Source organism: Mobula hypostoma, chromosome 4 (assembly GCF_963921235.1).
Source record: "Mobula hypostoma chromosome 4, sMobHyp1.1, whole genome shotgun sequence".
Lineage (NCBI taxonomy): Eukaryota > Metazoa > Chordata > Chondrichthyes > Myliobatiformes > Myliobatidae > Mobula > Mobula hypostoma.
This window is the reverse complement of record NC_086100.1, coordinates 156,547,145-156,566,442: the sequence shown is the minus strand read 5'-3', so window position 1 is coordinate 156,566,442 and position 19,298 is coordinate 156,547,145. Positions and strand designations below refer to the sequence as shown.

At 39.9% G+C, this 19,298-nt stretch overlaps 1 protein-coding gene across 6 annotated transcripts in view; it reads left to right on the top strand.

Annotated features, from left to right (window-relative positions):
* Positions 1 to 18,848, top strand: part of wrn (WRN RecQ like helicase) — a 163,213-nt gene extending 144,365 nt beyond the window's left edge. For all 6 annotated transcript variants that reach the window (XM_063046789.1, XM_063046793.1, XM_063046788.1 and 3 more), the window contains exons 35-37: positions 8,048 to 8,164; positions 10,953 to 11,114; positions 17,607 to 18,848. In XM_063046789.1, the coding sequence (XP_062902859.1) occupies positions 8,048 to 8,164; positions 10,953 to 11,114; positions 17,607 to 17,723 (396 nt within the window). In that variant the 3' untranslated portion in view covers positions 17,724 to 18,848. The remainder of the gene's footprint in view (positions 1 to 8,047; positions 8,165 to 10,952; positions 11,115 to 17,606) is intronic.
* Positions 18,849 to 19,298: the final 450 nt, after the last annotated feature.

Below are 19,298 nucleotides of genomic sequence, written 5' to 3'. Positions count from 1 at the left end.
AATGTGATACTGCCCTTCTAACCTATTCTTAAGATCAATGTAGCCTTTCTGTCCTATATAACCCTCCATTTTTCTATCATCCATGTACCTATCTAAGAGTTTATTAAATGTCCCTAATGTATCTGCCTCTACCACCACTCCTAGCAGGGCGCTTCATGCACTTATCACTCTGTGTTTAAAAAAAAACAACTACTTATCTCTGACAACCCTCTTATACTTTTCTACAGCCACCTTAGAATTATGCCTCCTCATATTTGCCATTTGCACCCTGGGAAAATGTCTGTGGCTATCCACTCAATCCCATGCCTCTTATCATCTAGTATACCTTTATTAAAAATCACTTCTCACCCTCCTTCAGTCCAAAGAGAAAAGTCCTAGCTCACTCAATCTAAGACATGCTCTCTAATCCAGTATCCTGGTAAATCTCCTCTGCACCCTCTCTAAAACTTCCACATATTTCCTACAAATAGGCGATCAGAACAGAACACAATATTTTGAGAAAAGAAGCAAAAAAAATATTTGAAAGGAAGCAGAAACTAAACTGAAGATAGTTCTCAGCTATAACCGTTGGCAGTGATCTTGTTTTAGAGAATGGTCACAGGAATATAAAACTAAATTAGAACTTTTAAAGTTCGAGAAGTTTTTGTACTGTATGTGTCAGTGCACAGTTTCCATTGCCATAGGAGAGAATAGTAGTCAGCACACCTAAGGAAAATGTACCAAATTTCCCAAGCCAAAATTGTTCTTGTGAAATAATAATTGCATCGTTGCCATTTAAAATGTTGCATGCTTGCTTTTGATATGGTATCATGTTAGTATTTTCTGAGATTCCATTAGAGTTATAGAGCACTACAACACAGAAACGGGCCCTTTGGCTCATTTAGTCCATGCCAACCTGCTTTACTGCCTAATCCCATTTTGCCTACACCTGGATCGAAGGCCTCCATACCCTTTTCATTGATATACCTATCCAAGTTTCTCTTGAATGTTACATTTGAACCTACATCCACCACTTCTGTTGGCAGCTTGTTCTATACTTGCACCATCTTCTGAGGGAAGTAGTTTTCTTTCAGTTTCCCCTTAAAATATTTCACTTTTCACTCTAAATCTATGATGTCAACTCCTAATCTCATCCAACTTGAGTGAAAAATGCCTGCATGTATTTATCCAGTCTATACCCCTTTATTGAATCTGATTTGTTTCAGGGTATTGTGAAGCCAATAGGTGGCAGTAGAATACTATCAATTGTTTTACATTTCTATATATTTGTATCACATTTTCCCATGGAACGTATATTAATAGGATTGTTTTGTCTTTTTACCTTCGTAGAATGGACTCAAAATGTCTTTCTGAGCTTGAAGAGGTTAAATTAGCGTTTTCTATCATTTATATATTTCCTGAGGCACATAGATGGATTAACCTAAAAGCCTGTAGTATAGTATCTGCAATACGTCTTCACATTATGGTGATGTTGCATTATAGAAAATGTCTGAATCATGAATTTATGTAACGTGAGTAAATTTACCAACTGACCCATCTACAAGTTCAAAGTACAAACGTTTGTACTTTTTCATCCAGGTAACTTGTATACATAACAAACAGCAAAGGACACAGTATAGATCTCTGTGTCTTAATAACTTGATTGAGTTTTTTGTCAATGTGATGAGGGTGATGAACATAGAGCTATAGATGTTGTTTCCGTAGATTTAGTAATCCATTTGACAAGGTCTCATATGGGAGGCTCATCCAGAAAATTAAGATGCATGAATTGACATTTTGTATTCAGAGCTGGCTTGCCTATATAAGACAGGGTAGTGGTCGAAGAAGCCTATTCTAGTGGGACGTCTGTGGTTAGTGGTGTTCCACAGTGATCAGTATTGGGACCTTTGCTGTTATGTATATAAGTGACTTGGAAGAAAATGTAGATGAGTGGGTTAGTAAGTTTGCAGATACTATGAAGATTGGTGGTGTTGTGGATGGTGTAGAAGACTGGCAAAAGATACAGCGGGATATAGATCAATTGTAGATATGAACTGTTAAATGTCAGATTGAGTTTAATCTGGTCAAATGTGAAATGTTGCACCTTAGTAGATCAAATGGAAAGAGACAATACTCTGTTTAGGATGACCCTTATCAGTGTTGATGAGCAGAGGGACCTTGGTGTCCCAAGTTCATATCTCCCTGAAAGTGGCTACACAGGTTGATAGGGTGGTTAAAAAAACACATGGCGGGGGGGACGTCACATGATGACGTGGGATTGAGATGTATGAATCCAGCTGTCCCGTAAAAAATCAACAAAGTACCGTTTAAACAAAGCAAAGTTAATAAATACTTTCCGAAAACTACTTATAAACTTCTCAAGACTATTTTACGATATGTCTCGTAAATTGCAACAGAAGAAGTCTGCTGTTGTGAAGTCGCCGCGAGACGGGAAGAGAAAAAGGCCTACTGCAGTGATGGAACCTCGGACTCAGGTTGGATCTCCTTTGGAGGAGACACGTTTTATCTCTGGCGTAGAAGAACAGGGAGTAATGACGGTGGTAGCGGTCCCTGGGAAGAAGATGTTGGAATTGCGCATGCGCAAAGAAGTTGACATGCGCAAATCGATACAACTTAAACTACAAGAACCGACAGCCACTGCAAGCGAAAGTGACTCAGAGTCAGAATCGGATTCCACAGAGAACACAGATGAAGAAGAGGAGGAAGAACTGGAAGAGACTAAAAGTAAAGGATATGATCGAGACATAAAGGAGGCTTTATTGCAAGTAATGACTGAATTAAAAGGAGTAAAAATAGAGATTAGAAACATGAAGCTGAGCTATGATAAAGCTATGAAAAGACAGGAGAAAATGGATAAGAAACTTCAAAAGTTGGAAAGAAAAATGGAGCATATTAACGACAGAGTGGAAAAAACAGAAAATGATTTTCTTGTCTGGAAAACGAAAAGAAATTGACTGTTGGAAAAAGTGGATGTGCTGGAAAATTTTAGTAGGCGAAATAATAGTAAGATTGCTGGTCTTAAAGAAGGTATCGAGGGAGACACTCCAATAGAATTTTTTCAAAGATGGATCCCAGAAACTTTGGAAATGAAAGAGGAAGACTGACCAATTGAAATTGAACGGACACATAGAGCTCTAAGACCAAAACCACAAGATGACCAATATCCACGATCAATTTTAATAAAATGTTTTAAGATTTCAAGACAAAGAAAGGATTCTCTACGGGCGGCTGCTCAAGCTGCCAAGAATAGAAAAGGGCCATTGATGATAGAAGGGAACAAAATTTTTTTCTACCCTGACATAAATTATGAACTTTTGAAGAGAAGGAAGAAATTTAATCCAGTGAAAAAAGTCCTATGGGATCACGGTTATCAATTTATACTGCACTATCCTGCAACCTTGAAGAATTTTTTGGCTGACAGAGAAAAAACATTTTATTATTCGAGGTATTAGTCGAGTTCAAGAGTCAGAAAGTTATGTTGCAGCTTTATAAAACACTAGTTGGACCACACCTGGAGTATTACATACAGTCTGGTCACCCCATTATAGGAAAAATGCTGAGGCTTTGAAGAGGGTGCAGAAAATGTTTTCCAGGGTGCTGTCTGGATTAGAGAGCATGTACTATAACGAGAGGTTGTTCTTTATTCTATGTGAGCACTTGACAGAAGTTGTTTCTTTTGCATTTTGAATTTACCCCACTCCCTCCCCCCTCAAACGTTACAAAAATTCAGGGAACAGAAGTTTGTCATTACAGAATTCACAAATCACTATTCATGTAATTGAGACCTGGAATAAAATCTGCAATCTCAGCATTTGTGTGGGATAAAATATGTAAATAAATCAACACAAAATTGATTCCTTTTTCAATTTGTGTTTCTTGATGCATGTGCACATGATGCCCCTTCATTGTGTGAATCACTTTCAACAAAGTTAACACTCCATCCCATCCTGTGTTTAGTTTTTGTTTTCACAAAAATTCCATAAGAGTGAATTTCTATTCCATGTTTGAAACTTTCATAGTGATTTAAGAATTCCCTAAGGATGAATTTCCATTACCTGAATTGCTAAAGTGTGAGGAACACTTTAGTTTTTGAACTAATTCTTGGCAACAAGGGATGTAGTGTTTTTTTTAAAGCAGGAGTCCTTTAATAGTAAATAAATTCAAGCTACTTATGATCTGTCCCCTTACGAGGGCGGTACAGTAGTGTGGCGGTTAGCATAACGCAATCATAGTAGCAATGACCCAGGTTCAATTCTGCTGCTCTCTGCGAGGAGTTTGTACATTCTCCCCATGACCTTGTTGGTTTCTTCAAGGTGCTCTGGTTTCCTCCCACATTCCAAAGACATGTCACTAGGTTATATGGTCACATGGTGTAATTAGGCAGCACAGCCTTGTTGAGCCGGATGGGACAGTTACGGTGCTGCAATTCTAAATGAAGTAACTAATAAAGTAAAAAATAAAATAAATCCTTCACTCTCTAGAGGATGCGCTTAACTTGTATCCATGTTCATCTTGGTGGTTTATACTTGCTCCTTTAGATCTCTGTTGATACGGATTTGTGCTCTGTTATTAAGTTTACCCAGCTGTCCTTCAGGAATCAAAAAGAGGAAAAGATCCTGTTATCGTGAAGAGAAAGCGCAATAGCTAGGTGGTGGGGTGGCATTGTGGCATAACACTATTACAGGAAATTTACTATTTCCTCATACCCCTGTCTTTAGCTTACCCCTTTGTTGCAGTTCCTCTTTGCCTCTGGAACATCACTTTCTGATTCTGACCTTCACATTTTTACTCCCATTACGTTACCCTCGTCAGCCATATGCTCTGAACTTTCTTGTTTAAACTGTTCAGCTTTCTGTCTCAATCTCTTTTCTTAACATTCTCTGTATAACTTATGCTTTTGATCAAGCTTTGATCTTCCTGTTTTCTCATTCTTTTGCTTCTGCTACTATTTATTTTAGTTCATACTTTTCAGACCTCCCAATATAAGACACTATATGCGCAGCATGGTAGCATAGCAGTTAGTACAACTCTTTATAGCACCTAGAGACCTGGATTCAACTCCCCACACTGTCTGTAAAGAGTTTGTACGTTCTACCCATAATCACGCGGGTTTCCTCCGGGTGCTTTGGTTTCCTCCCACATTCCAAGACATACAGGGCAGTAGGTCAATTTCTCACGTGGGTGTAATTGGGCAGTGCGGGCTCATTGGGCCAGAATGGGCTCTTTACTGTCCTGTATCTCTTACAATAATAATAAAGTATAACATCCAGTTCTTTTGGAAAGTTGTTTTTGGATGTTAGAATTCATTTACAAAGTTTATTTAAATGACAAACTATAAACAATAAATGTGTTGTAGAATTGGTTGATTAATTATCCTCTGGATAACTACTTTCATCTCAGTCTAACTCTGCATACTTGTTTCTTATAAATATGATTGTGATGAAATGAATATTTTATGCCAAATTTGCGTTTTGCTTCCCCAACTTTACCGCGGTGACAATACTTCAAAGGAATTTATCAGCTCAAATGAAGTCTGAAAGATCATGCAAATGAGAAAAGGTCATTGTCATAGTCATGGAACACTGTAGTAGAGAAACAGGCCCTAAGACTCACCTAGACTATGCTGAACTATTAATCTGCCTAGTCCCATCAACCTGTTTGCAGACCGTAGCCCCCCCACGCCCCTCTCATACATATACCTATCTAAATTTCGCTTAAATGGTGAAATTGAACCCACTTCTACATCCACTGACAGCTTGCTCCACACTCGTACCACCCTCTGAGCGAAAAAGATCCCCCTCATGTTCCCCTTCAACATTTTATCATTCACCCTTAATTCATGACCTTTAGTACTAGTCTCACCCATCCTCAGTAGAAAAAGTCTGTTTACACTTACCCTATCTATACCCCTCATAATTTTGTATACCTCTTTCAAATCTCTCCTCATTCTCCTACACTCTATTGAATCTGTTGAATTAAGTCCTAACCTATTCATTCTTTCTATAACTCAAGTCAAGTCCCAGCAGCATCCTTGTAAATTTTCTCTGCACTCTTTTAATCTTATTGATATCTTTCTTGTATGTAGGTGACCAGAACTGCACACAATACTCCAAAATGGGCCTCACCAAAGTCTTGTACAACTTCACAGAACATCCCAACTCCTATACTCAATACTTTGATTTATGAAGGCTGATGTACCTGTGACACAACTTAAAATGAATTATGGATCTGTATTCCTAGATCCTTCTGTTCTACCACACTCCGCAGTACCCTGCTGTTCACTGTGAAAGACCTCCCCTGAAGTGCAACACCTCACACTTGACTGCATTAAATTCCAGCTGCCGTTTTTCAGCCCATTTTTCCATCTGGTCGAGATCCCACTGCAAGAATTGATAGCTTCCTCACTGTCCACTACACCCTCAGTCTTGGTGTCATTTGCAAATTTGCTGGTCCAGTTTACTGCATTATCATCCAGATTGTTGATATAGATGACAACAAAGGATCCAGCACTGATCCTTGTGGCACTCCACTAGTCACAGGTCAACAATCAGAGAGGGAACCATCTACTGCCACTCTTTGATTTTTCCTGTGAAGCCAATGTGTAATTTACTGCCTCATCCTGAATGACGAGCAACTGACCCTTCTTGACCAACCTCCTGTGTGGGACCTTGTCAAAGCCCTTGCTAAAGTCAATGTAGACAACGTCCACTGCCTTGCCTTCAACTTTCCTTGTAACTTCCTGCTTCTGCTAGGTTATTCCCCCACCAGTCCCACAAAAGTATCAAAAGTTGTTAATTGGTCCAGTAAGATGGCGGCATGCTTGGATGCAGCAGGCACTCTGGGTCCAATGAAGGGTACAGTTGTTTATCTTGTATGCCTTTTTTACCATCACAAGTCATTGCTGGATGCTAAGAAAATCCAGTACTGTGTGATTATCCTATCAGCGAGTTGTTTGACAGCAATGAATCTGGATTTACTGCATACCATTGTCGTGTTGTCGCCTGGAGTTGTCGTGTACCATTGGACGGTTCGCAGTCCGAGTGATTGTGTTGGACATATTGATTGTGATCACAAGATCCTGTTGGATATTGGTAATGTAGAGTGCTGCAAGTCCAGTTCACTGGTTCATTGGTGAGACGACAGGGGAGTTGCATTGCCTTGGTTGTGGCGATGGTGAGAACTAGGCCTCAGCCACGGGGTCACCTATTGCATTCCCCTAGGGCGGAGACGCCAGGTGTCAGTGAGAGTAGGAGCATCTGTTGGGCATGCTGAAATCCATACTGGTTTGGGGGCTGGTCCCTCCCATCAGTGCTATTCTCCGGTATTTACTAAATGCTGTCTTCTGGTGTTCCCTCTGTGTATACCTCCAATATTCGCTTGGTGACAGAACAAGCTAGACCAGGACAACTCAGAGACTCCGGCTAGGTTATTTTATTCTTTGCGACTGTAAGTTTTTCAGAAATTGTAACCATATGTGTTATTTGAGCCATGCAGTGTGTGCTGTGTGCTGATGGTAATATGTTTTATACTTTGTCCCTGGAGGAAGCCTGTTTCATTTGGGTGTATTCATGTTTGGTTGAATGACAATTAAACGAACTTTTGAGGGGAACACCCACAGAGGTACTCTGAACTGGCTGTCTATCCCCTTTTTCCCGTCCTGAGAGTTACTTGTTACCTGTGTTCTACACCTTGGGTGTAACCATCCCCCTGTATGTTGATTAACTCCTCAGCCTCCTGAATGATCTGGAGTTCATCCAGTTCCAACTCCATTTCCTTAACATGGTCTGTAAGAAGCTGCAGCTAGATGCACTTCTTGCAGGTGTAGAATTCGGGGACATTTTGCACATCCTGCACGAGGAGCATTTCACTATCCTATCTGGCATCCCTACTGCTTCAACTGGCAGTGAGAAAGAACAACAGAAAATTAAACAAAGAAAAATCTACTGACACCTTTCATCCTATAGTATTACATTCCCAGAATTCCTTTATTTTTGCACACAGCATCTTGAATTTATTCTGACTAACGATGAGTATGTTTTATCTTCAGGGAAAGCACACAGGAAGCAGACAAAAAGTGCCAACCGATAAGCTGTCTCTTAGTTTAGAACCATGGACACAGCCTAATGCAAGCACAAAAGAATTACCTGATGATTCACAGGCAGAGGTGAGTAAATTCCAGTAAACTATTTTTTGGCCAAATATGAGCTTCCAGCTCTTGATTTGTCAGCATATAGGGTCATTTTATGTTTAAGTACTTAGCTGTTTCTTTGAAACAATAGATACAGAAATGATATAATTTCTATAACCATAATTTATTTTTGCCCCAAGTGATTTGACAAAGATTTTCAGGAAATGAGTTATTTTATTAAACATTATTGTTAAGTATCTTATGCCCAGTCTGCATATATTTTTGCAACCCATTTAAATGATACAATTTATGCTGGCTGATTCCATGTATATTTATTGTGAATTTGTCAGAGCTTTGGATCATTCTACATACCTGTCCCCAATTTTCCAGCTACCCTCTTAATACTTCTGCTTGTCCGTCACCAGTTTTGGATGAGCCACAATTCGATCCAACTGAACGATTGTCAAACTGAAGCCTTTGGCACCTAACATAAATTCTTTATCTCTTTGTTTCTGATTTGTTACCTGCTCACTAACTATCTTAGGCTGAATTTTACTGCTGGCATCCTTGAAGTCTAACCAAACCACTTCAGGTTCTTGTTCTGTCCCACATCTAGTTCCACGTGCATATTCTTACAGCTTTACTCACTAGTCATTATTTACTGTCAACAGTAGTTATTGTATCAAGGATGACTAATAAGAATATCTGCAGTATTATGTTCATTGAGTTTCTGTTCAAAACTTCATCCAGAACTTGTACCGTATGGCAATATTTATCCTGTATAGTTGTGTCGGTGAATTTTCACAACTTATGAGTTATTTGCTAAAATATCTGCAGAATTTCTCATTAACATAATACCAGCTAAATCTATCATTGCCACTATTGAGCTACCTCATTCAGTGTTACTTTATTCCATTCTGATTAAACTTAATTAGGTAAACTTCCTACTTACTAATTTAAAAGTCAGTTTCTCATACCCATTATCTTTAGCTTACTCAATTGATACAGTGCTTTTCTGCCTCTGGGACTTCACTTTCTGATTCTGACCTTTACATTTTTACTCTCATTATGCTACCGTAGTCAGCTGTATGCTCTGAACATGGTGAAACTACTCAGCCTTTCTGTCTCAATCTCTTGCCTTGAAGCTCTCTATATAACCCATGCTTTTGACAAAGCTTAGATCTTGCTTTCGCCTCTGCTACTATTTCAGTTCATACTTTTCAGACTTCACACTATATGGGTGGCATGGTAGCACAGCAGTTTGCACAACACATCACAGCACCAGTGACCTGGATACAATACCCCACACGACTTGGTAAAGGATTTGTGCTTCCTTCCGGTGACTGGGTGGGTTTCCTCTGGGTGCTCCATTTTCCTCCCACATTCCAAAGACGTATGGGTTAGTAGGTTAATTAGTCACATGTTGTAATTGGGCAGTGTGGGCTCGTTGTGCCAGAAGAGCCTGTTACTCTGTTATATCTCTTTTTTAAAAAATCTGTTAATGCCTGATTTGATTTTTGACACTTTTAATTGTCTGGGGAACATAAAAACTAAATATTTTTGTAGTTTGGAATCTCTGAAAATAGATATATTCAGCAGATTCTAGCAAATACCCCATCCGGGGCATGCACTCCTTCTTGTTACCATCAGGGAGGCGTATAGGAGCCTAAAGACCCACATAAAGTGATTCAGGAACAGCTTCTTCTCCTCTACTATTAGGTTTCTGGATAGCCCAGGAACATAATCTTGTTATTCCTTTCCTTTGTACTTTTTTTTTTAGCTATTTATAGACTTTTATGTCTTTGCTGTGGCAAAACAAATTTCATGTCTTATGTCTATAATAATAATTCTGATTTCTGATTATAATATATTTTCTAAGTCAGTCACCATTTAATGGGTTCATGCACTAATTAGTGAGATGATAGTCAATAAAAGGACAAGGTAGAGAGCATGTTATCTTTCCAGTGCCTCTTTTCTCACCCCATCGTCACATTTTGTGTATGTGTGTTTATCAAATGATTTGTATTCCTATTTGAATATGATTATCTATATGTCTTTCTCATTTTTATGCTGTGTATCATGTTTTTGTTTTATATTTATTTATTTCTCATGTACGTAGTCAATGTAGTGCTTTGTTATTGTCTACCATCCCATATATTAATCTCAGGAGGATCTGAATTTGAGTTGGCTACTAATGTTGCTATGTAACTAACCAAGCATAGACTTCTAAGAACTGCCTGAGATGACTTGTCTTCACATTTTTTTTCCTCTCTTCCTTCCTGGAATGAAGATTTTTTTAAAATGAGGGATTAGCTCTTTGCAAATACTCAGCAGCACAGATAGAAACTGTATTAATTTTCTCAAATAATTATTTGGAGAAGGGTGCTCTGTGTCCATTTGCAATCAAGGATTTTTCAGTTTAATCAGTAATTTGCTTTTCCTATCCTTGACCTTTGCTTGGGATACGGTGAAGGAAGCAGTCATAAATTGAACGTGCTCAGTTATGATAAAATGGTAGAAGTGCCTTGAAGTACCTTCCACATGGATGCCATCGGTATTGTTTATTTCACAGTACACAGAAGCTCACTCAAGTATTGTAGCACCACCCCGACGGGCCACGAGTGTCAACAGTCCTATTGGTTTTAAGGAATGTAATGTAATTTTTAAAATTATGAATAAAGTTTATATTGATATATAAAAAAACAGTGCATTCTGCTGTATCTGTGCTAAATTAGCAAATTCTTTACATGGTATGAATCATTAAAAGATGCTGTGTGCAGCAGATATTGCTAGTGGTTCTCTAATTATTTTTATCTCTCTATAGGAGAAGCAAATAGACACAGAAAAACCAGAAGTGACAACTTGCTGTCAAAATCAAACTGCTGGAAATGGTCAGAAAAGCATATCCTCTGTGAGTTTTGCATCCTGGAATGATCCGTTGATTGATGCTTCTGTCAGGGATTTATTTGATGATCCACAATCAGAGGTGAGGCCAAATCAGACTGTTTATTTGGTTCAAGTGACATTTTACTGGTCAGATTAACCTATTCCCGATGCTTCAACCTGCGCTATGCTTTTGTGCATCTTAAATTTTTGGTATCATCATATTTCTTGGATATTACAAATAAAGCATGTGAATTGAAATCCAGGGTACAAAAGGGCAACAACAGTAAAACCAGTATCATATTATATATTATAGTCATACTTTCTTACAGCACAGAAACATGACCAGTTAGAGGACTAGAATATAAAAGCAAGGATATGATGCAGAGGCTTTATAAGATATTGGTGAGACCATGATTGGAATATTGTGAACAGTTTTGGGCCTTATCTGTAATGGCTCTGGGCCTGTACTCGCTAGAGTTAGGTTTTAATGCGATTCCGCCCTCCCCACCATTCTATCGAATATTGAAAGGCCGAGAAAGAGTGGATGTGGAGAGAATGTTTCCAATAGTGGCTGAGTCTAGGACCAGAGGATACAGTTCAGAATAGATGTTTAGAACAGAGATGAGGAGGAATTTCTCTAGCTAGAGGGCAGTGTATCTGTGGAATTCATTGCCATGGAGGGCTGTGGAGGCCAAGTCATTGGCTATATTTAAGGTGGAGGTTGTTAGGTTTTTGATTAGTCACGCTGTTGAAAGATGTAGGGAGAAGGCAGAGGAATGGCGTTGAGAAGGCTAACAGCAGCCATGATGGAATACCTGAGCAGCCTTGATGGGTTGATGACCTACTTTTGCTCCTATGTCTTATGGTCTTAGCCCTCCTTGTCTGCGCAGAATTTTCAGGGATATTAGTTAGTTTTAGAATTAATGTCTAAGAATGTCACTGGCTAGCTAGGGTTTGCAGGCTCCTTTCTCAAAATTATACTCATTGATTGGTTGTGCTTTTGATCCACCATTTATTTTATTTATTTAGCAATACAGCACAGAATAGGGCCTTCCAGTCCTACAAATCTAACCCCTGCCTAATCATGGGACAATTTACAATGACTAATTAACCTACCAAGCAGTACATCTCTGGAATATGGGAGAAAATAGGAGTACCTGGAGGAAACCCACGCATTCCATGGAAAAGATGTGTAACCTCCTTATAAAGGATACGGGATTGAACTCTGAACTCCAACAGCACGAGCTATAATAGTGTCGCGCTAACGACAATGCTACTTGGCACCCTATAGTTTGTTATTGATGTGTATCTTGACAACACAAAATTGACCAGACCAATTAAATTTAAATTCATACCTGGCCACAGTATATATATTCATTTCATTTTGGTTGATGGTCAGTTGTCATAGTCATTGTACAATGATTTATAGTCATAGTCATAGTCATACTTTATTGATCCCGAGGGAAATTGGTTTTCGTTACAGTTGAACCATAAATAATAAATAGTAATAAAACCATAAATAGTTAAATAGTAATATGTAAATTATGCCAGTAAATTATGAAATAAGTCCAGGACCAGCCTATTGGCTCAGGGTGTCCGACCTTCCAAAGGAGGAGTTGTAAAGTTTGATGGCCACAGGCAGGAATGACTTCCTGTGACGTTCTGTGTTGCATCTCCGTGGAATGAGTCTCTGGCTGAATGTACTCCTGTGCCCACCCAGTATATTATGTAGTGGATGGGAGACATTGTCCAAGATGACATGCAACTTGGACAGCATCCTCTTTTCAGACACTACCGTGAGAGAGTCCAGTTCCATCCCCACAACATCACTGGGCTTATGAATGAGTTTGTTGATTCTGTTGGTGTCTGCTACCCTCAGCCTGCTGCCCCAGCACACAACAGCAAACATGATAGCACTGGCCACCACAGACTTGTAGAACATCCTCAGCATCGTCCGGCAGACGTTAAAGGACCTCAGTCTCCTCAGGAAATAGAGATGGCTCTGACCCTTCTTGTAGACAACCTCAGTGTTCTTTGACCAGTCCAGTTTATTGTCAATTCGTATCCCCAGGTATTTGTAATCCTCCACTATGTCCACACTGACCCCTTGGATGGAAATAGGGGTCACCGGTACCTTAGCGCTCCTCAGGTCTACCACCAGCTCCTTAGTCTTTTTCACATTAAGCTGCAGATAATTCTGCTCACACCACGTGACAAAGTTTCCTACTGTAGCCCTGTACTCAGCCTCATCTCCCTTGCTGATGCATCCAACTATGGCAGAGTCATCAAAAAACTTCTGAAGATGACAAGACTCTGTGCAGTAGTTGAAGTCCGAGGTGTAAATGGTGAAGAGAAAGGGAGACAAGACAGTCTCCTGTGGAGCCCCAGTGCTGCTGATCACTCTGTTGGACACACAGTGTTGCAAGCACACATACTGTGGTCTGCCAGTCAGGTAATCAAGAATCCATGACACCAGGGAAGCATCCACCTGCATTGCTGTCAGCTTCTCCCCCAGCAGAGCAGGGCGGATGGTGTTGAACGCACTGGAGAAGTCAAAAAACATGACCCTCACAGTGCTCGCTGGCTTGTCCAGGTGGGCGTAGACACGGTTCAGCAGGTGGATGATGGCATCCTCAACTCCTAGTCGGGGCTGGTAGGCGAACTGGAGAGTGGCCTGACCATAGGCCGCAGCAGCTCCAGAACAAGTCTCTCCAGGGTCTTCATGATGTGGGAGGTCAATGCCACTGGTCTGCTGTCATTGAGGCCGCTGGGGCGCGGCGTCTTCGGCACAGGGACGAGGCAGGACCCTCCAGAGCCTCAGGCTCAAGTTGGATACCATGGCTAAGTACTCCACGTAGCTGAGGGGCACAGGCTTTGAGCACCCTGGTACTGACACCATCCGGTCCTGCAGCCTTGCTTAGGTTGAGATGTTTCAGCTGTCTTCTCACCTGTTCAGCTGTGAAGCCCACCGTGGTGGTTTCGTGTGGGGAAGGGGTATAGTCATGAGAGCAGGGTGGGGGACTATGAGGAGGGGTAGGAGGGGAGAGTGGAATATGTGTTGGTCTCATTACGCTCTCATGATTTTGCCTATCTTCCTATCAGTTTAGATGGCACAGTTTAGATGTCCTTGTTTCTATAATAAAAAATGGTTTTGCCTTAAAAACAAAGAACGGCTGAAGAAAGGAAAATGATTATTATCTCTACCATAACCTTAAGGAGGTTATCCAAATTCCAGACCTTTCAAGAAGCGAAGGCTATTGTGATTCATGTAGCCCATTGTTATTCTTAATTAAGTTCATGCATAAGATTGGGGAAAAACAGCTTAGTAATATCTCAGAATAATTTTTCAGTACATTCTTCATTCATTGTTTACCGTTATACTGTTTAAAGATTCAGAAAACACTGACTGAGCCAACTGGCACCTCCAATTTTCTTATTACAGTAAGATAGTATGTCTTATTGTAATTTATGATTTTTTTATGTATTGCAATATACTGTTGTCACAGAACATCAAATTTCACGACATATTGTATGCCAGTGGTATTAAACTTGACTCTGAGATGGAACCATGAATCAACATTCAGTAACTAGCAATGGTGCTGGGTAATTGGAAAAGGCACAGACATGATGATAAAAGGCCGGTTCTTGAAATGTCATTGCAAAGTCGGTATATAAAGTGTGGTTAATAGTAGTCTCATAAATTGTTAGCAGTTTGTAGCATAAAAGTTTATATCTTAATTATTGATATTTCTGCAGTCTGTTACCTAGATTAATAATTGAAATATTATTTGCTATTCAGTGTTTGAAAATGCTTACAGGTTAATTGGATCTTTTTGTTGTATAGTTTATTTGCTTTTTGAAATTATTGTGAATGCTCTTGCCAATTGTTAATTATTTTAACTGTTTGTTGGGGAGTTCCTCATGGGCCTTGATGGGATGGATGTGGAGAGTATGTTTCTTTTTACAGAAGGATCTTGAACAAGGGTGACCTAAAACTAAGGGTGGTCGGTTTAAGAGAAAGTAAAACTTTGGGATTTTAAGTCTCTGGAATCAGATTTATTATCACTGTCCTATGTAATGTAACATTTTTTTTGTTTTGGGGCAGCAGTACAATGCAAAGGCATGAGAAATAAATTGTGCAAAAACAATGAATAATGAAGTGGTGTTCATGCATTCATGGACTGTTTAGAAATCTGATGATGGAGGGTGAGAAGCTGTTCATGAATTGTTGGTGTGTGCATCTTTAAGCTCCTGTACCTCCTCCCAAATGGTAGTAATGTGAAGAGAGTATGTCCTGGATGGTAAGGGTCCTTAGTGATGAATGCCACTTTCTTAAGATACTGCACCTTGAACATCTAACCGTAGAACGCAGTACAGGTCCTTCGGCCCAAGATGTGCCAATATACAGAATATAGACCTATTCTACAATCACTCTATTCCTTCCCTCCTACTTAAGCAATAGCTCTACATTTTCCTTAAGTTCATGTGCCTGGTTAACATAGAAACATAGAAAACCTACAGCACAATACAGGCCCTTCGGCTCACAAAGTTGTGCTGAACATGTCCCTATCTTAGAAATTACTAGGCTTACCCACAGCCCTCTATTATTCTAAGCTCCATGTACCTATTCGAAAGTCTCTTAAAAGACCCTATCGTATCCGCCTCCACCACCATTGCCGGCAGCCTATTCCACGCATTCACCAGTCTCTGAGTAAAAAACTTACCCCTGATATCTCCTCTGTACCTACTCCCCAGCACCTTAAACCTGTGTCCTCTTGTGGCAAGCATTTCAGCCCCGGGGGAAAAAAACTCTGACTATCCAGACGATCAATGCCTCTCATCATCTTATACGCCTCTATCAGGTCACCTCTCATCCTCCGTCGCTCCAAGAGAAAAGGCCGAGTTCACTCAAGCTGTTTTCATAAGGCATGCTCCCCGATCCAGGCAACGTCCTTGTAAATCTCCTCTGCACCTTTTCTATGGCTTCCACATCCTTCCTGTAGTGAGGCAACCAGAACTGAGCACAGTACTCCAAGTGGGGTCTGACCAGGGTCCTATATAGCTGCAACATTACCTCTCGGTTCCTAAATTCAATTCCACGATTGATGAAAGCCAATACACCGTATGCCTTCTTAACTACAGACTCAACCTGCGCAGCTGGTTTGAGCATCCTATGGACTCAGACCCCAAGATCCCTCTGATCCTCCACACTACCAAGAGTCTTACCATTAATATTATGTTCTGCCAGTATATTTGACCTACCAAAATGAACTACTTCACACTTATCTGGGTTGAACTCCATCTGCCACTTCTCAGCCCAGTTTTGCATCCTATCAATGTCCCGCTGTAACCTCTGACAGCCCTCCACACTATCCACAACACCTCCAACCTTTGTGTCATCAACAGATTTTTTAACCCATCCCTCCACTTCCTCATCCAGGTCATTTATAAAAATCACAAAGAGTAAGGGTCCCAGAGCAGATCCCTGAGGCACACCACTAGTCACCAACCTCCATGCAGAAAATGACCTGTCTACAACCACTTTTTGTTTTCTGTGGGCAAGCCAGTTCCGGATCCACAAAGCAATGTCCGCTTGGATCCCATGCCTCCTTACTTTCTCAATAAGCCTTGCATGGGGTACCTTACCAAATGCCTTACTGAAATCCATATACACTACATCTACTGCTCTTCCTTCATCAATGTGTTTAGTCACATCCTCAAAAAATTCAATCAGGCTCGTAAGGCACGACCTGCCTTTGACAAAGCCATGCTGACTATTCCTAATCATATTATACCTCTCCAAATATTCATAAATCCTGTCGCTCAGGATCTTTTCCATCAACTTACCAACCACTGAAGTAAGGCTCACTGGTTAAGAGTCTTTTTAATGTCCCTGTTGTACCAACCTCAACCATCAACCGCAACAGTGCGTTCCAGGAACCTACCACTCTCTATGTATTTAAAAAAAAACTAACCCTTCATCTCCTCTGCACTTACTTCTAATCTGCTTAAACAGCTGGCTTAGTCTACAACCCCCTGCAACACTCCGTGACCCGTGCACTGGAGTTCTCTTTCTCAAAAAGGATGCTGAAGTAGAGTCTTTGAATAACTTAAGGATAGAGTTGGATAGATTCTTGCTAAGCAGTGGAACGCAAGGTTATTAGGGACAGGCAAAAATGTAGCACTGAAGTTACATTTAGATAAGCCAGAATCTTACTGGCATTTCATGGTTGCTATCTGCTGTGATAATGTCTTCTGTACTTGATGTAAGCTGTTCTATAATCATAGAGGTTCTTGATGGTTGACTATTACTGTACATGCAGATAGAATTATTAATTGAAAAGATATAGCATGCTTGATAAGATTACAATGATGAATGGAGTGTACAGTGTCATTGGGCCTGTGGCAGATTTTTGCTGTGTCATCCAGCTTGGGATGCTGTGAGAGACCCAAACTGTACCATTGACATTTAACACACAATGCTGGAGGAGCTCAGCAGGCCAGGCAGCATCTACAGAAAAAAAGAACAGTTATTGCTTCAGGCTGAAACCTGACATTTAATAATACTTCGCACAATTTTATTTTCTTCCAGACCTGCAGTCAGTCAACAAAGAGAAAACTCCCAGAGTGGTTTGGGTCTTCAAAATCACAGGAACTCTCTCATACTGCTGTAAAGAATGCAAAAAAGAGAAAAGGACTCTTCAGTTGAAACTATATTGTTGCCACCTGGTGACAAAATAAAAATAAGCCTTTTGGGTCTTGCCCAGCATTTCAATTGTATTGCACATTATTTCTGCCAGGGACAGCCTGGTGAGAAGCCTTCTGTGAGGGAGGATGAAAGCAGCTGAAGATGGCAAGATGATGTTCTGTTGTTGTAAGACTGAATCCTGAATGTATTCAAATTCACTGTTAAGCTTTAATGACATTCTTATGCAATGTGAAAATGTTCACACAGCACCTGTCCCCTTGCAGGTGTTAGCTCTATTATCATATATTACTGAATTCTGTAGTACATATATTTTCAAAATTGTGTTAATGTGGAATCATTCCTACACTAACGTGAGTAACAGATAAGGCATTTTAACTAAGTATTGTTTCTCAATTGTTTTGAAACTGCCTTGTAAGATATTCTGCAGCAATGTTTGCTGAACAAGCAGAGGACTTGAAAAGGACTACAAAAACTTTAATTTTGCACAGTAAGGATGATGTGGATTCTAAATCAAATTATAATGTACTAAGTACTAACTAATACCAAAAGGTGCACAATCTTGATAGAAATAATTTTTCATGTCTTATACCAGAAGGAATAATATTTTACCCTATGTAATGTGCTGTTCTTCAAAATGTTTCTTTTGCAACTTAACAACATTTTCAGAAACAATGGTTTGGTGCATCAGTACAATTTGCCACTATGTATTAAAAATGTGTAGATAAAAACTTAACGATCCAGTGGAAAGATTCCAAGTCTGTAAAACAATCACAAATGTTGATCAACACCAATGTACTTTTCCATAGATGAAGGGGAAGAATGGAGGTGGTCATAAGACCTCTCTCGGTAGAAGTTCAGACTTGTAAGAATGCTCACTCTTTGCGCTGATATGTTTGGATGTCTCCAATGAGTATATAGAAAGGTGCCACTAATGATGAAAATGACATGTGGTTTGGTAAAGAAGGGCAAAGGAAATTTAATTAAATATGAACGTAAGACTAAGTGAACTTATTTTTCATCTTTTTAAAGACAGGATTTTTCTAAACTGTATTTGAAGAAATAAATTCCAGAGAGACTTGTTATGTGTTTATATTTCAAAATCTTGGTCCAAAATAAATAGCAATAAAAGGATTTGCAGATTTTACAACTGGGAAATAAAGCCTGACAAGAGACAGTGGACAATATGATCAGTAACATAGAACAATATAGTACAGCACAATACAGGTCCTTCAGCCTATGATTTTGTGCTGACTTTCTAACCTACTCCAAGATCAATCTAACACTCCTGCATACCCCTCTATCTTTCTTTCATCCACGTGCATATCTAAGAGTCTCTTAAATGACCCTACTTATATCTACCTCTACCACCAATCCGGACTTTCCATGAACCCACTACTTTCTGTGTAAAAACCTCCAATCAGCTTAAAATTTTGCTCTCTTGTATTAGCAAATTCCACCATGGAAAGAGGAACCAGCTGTCCACTCTATCAATGCCTCTTATCATCTTTCTACCTTCATCAAGCCACCTCTCAGCATCCTTTGCTCTAGAGAGAAAAGCCCAAGCTTGCTCAACCT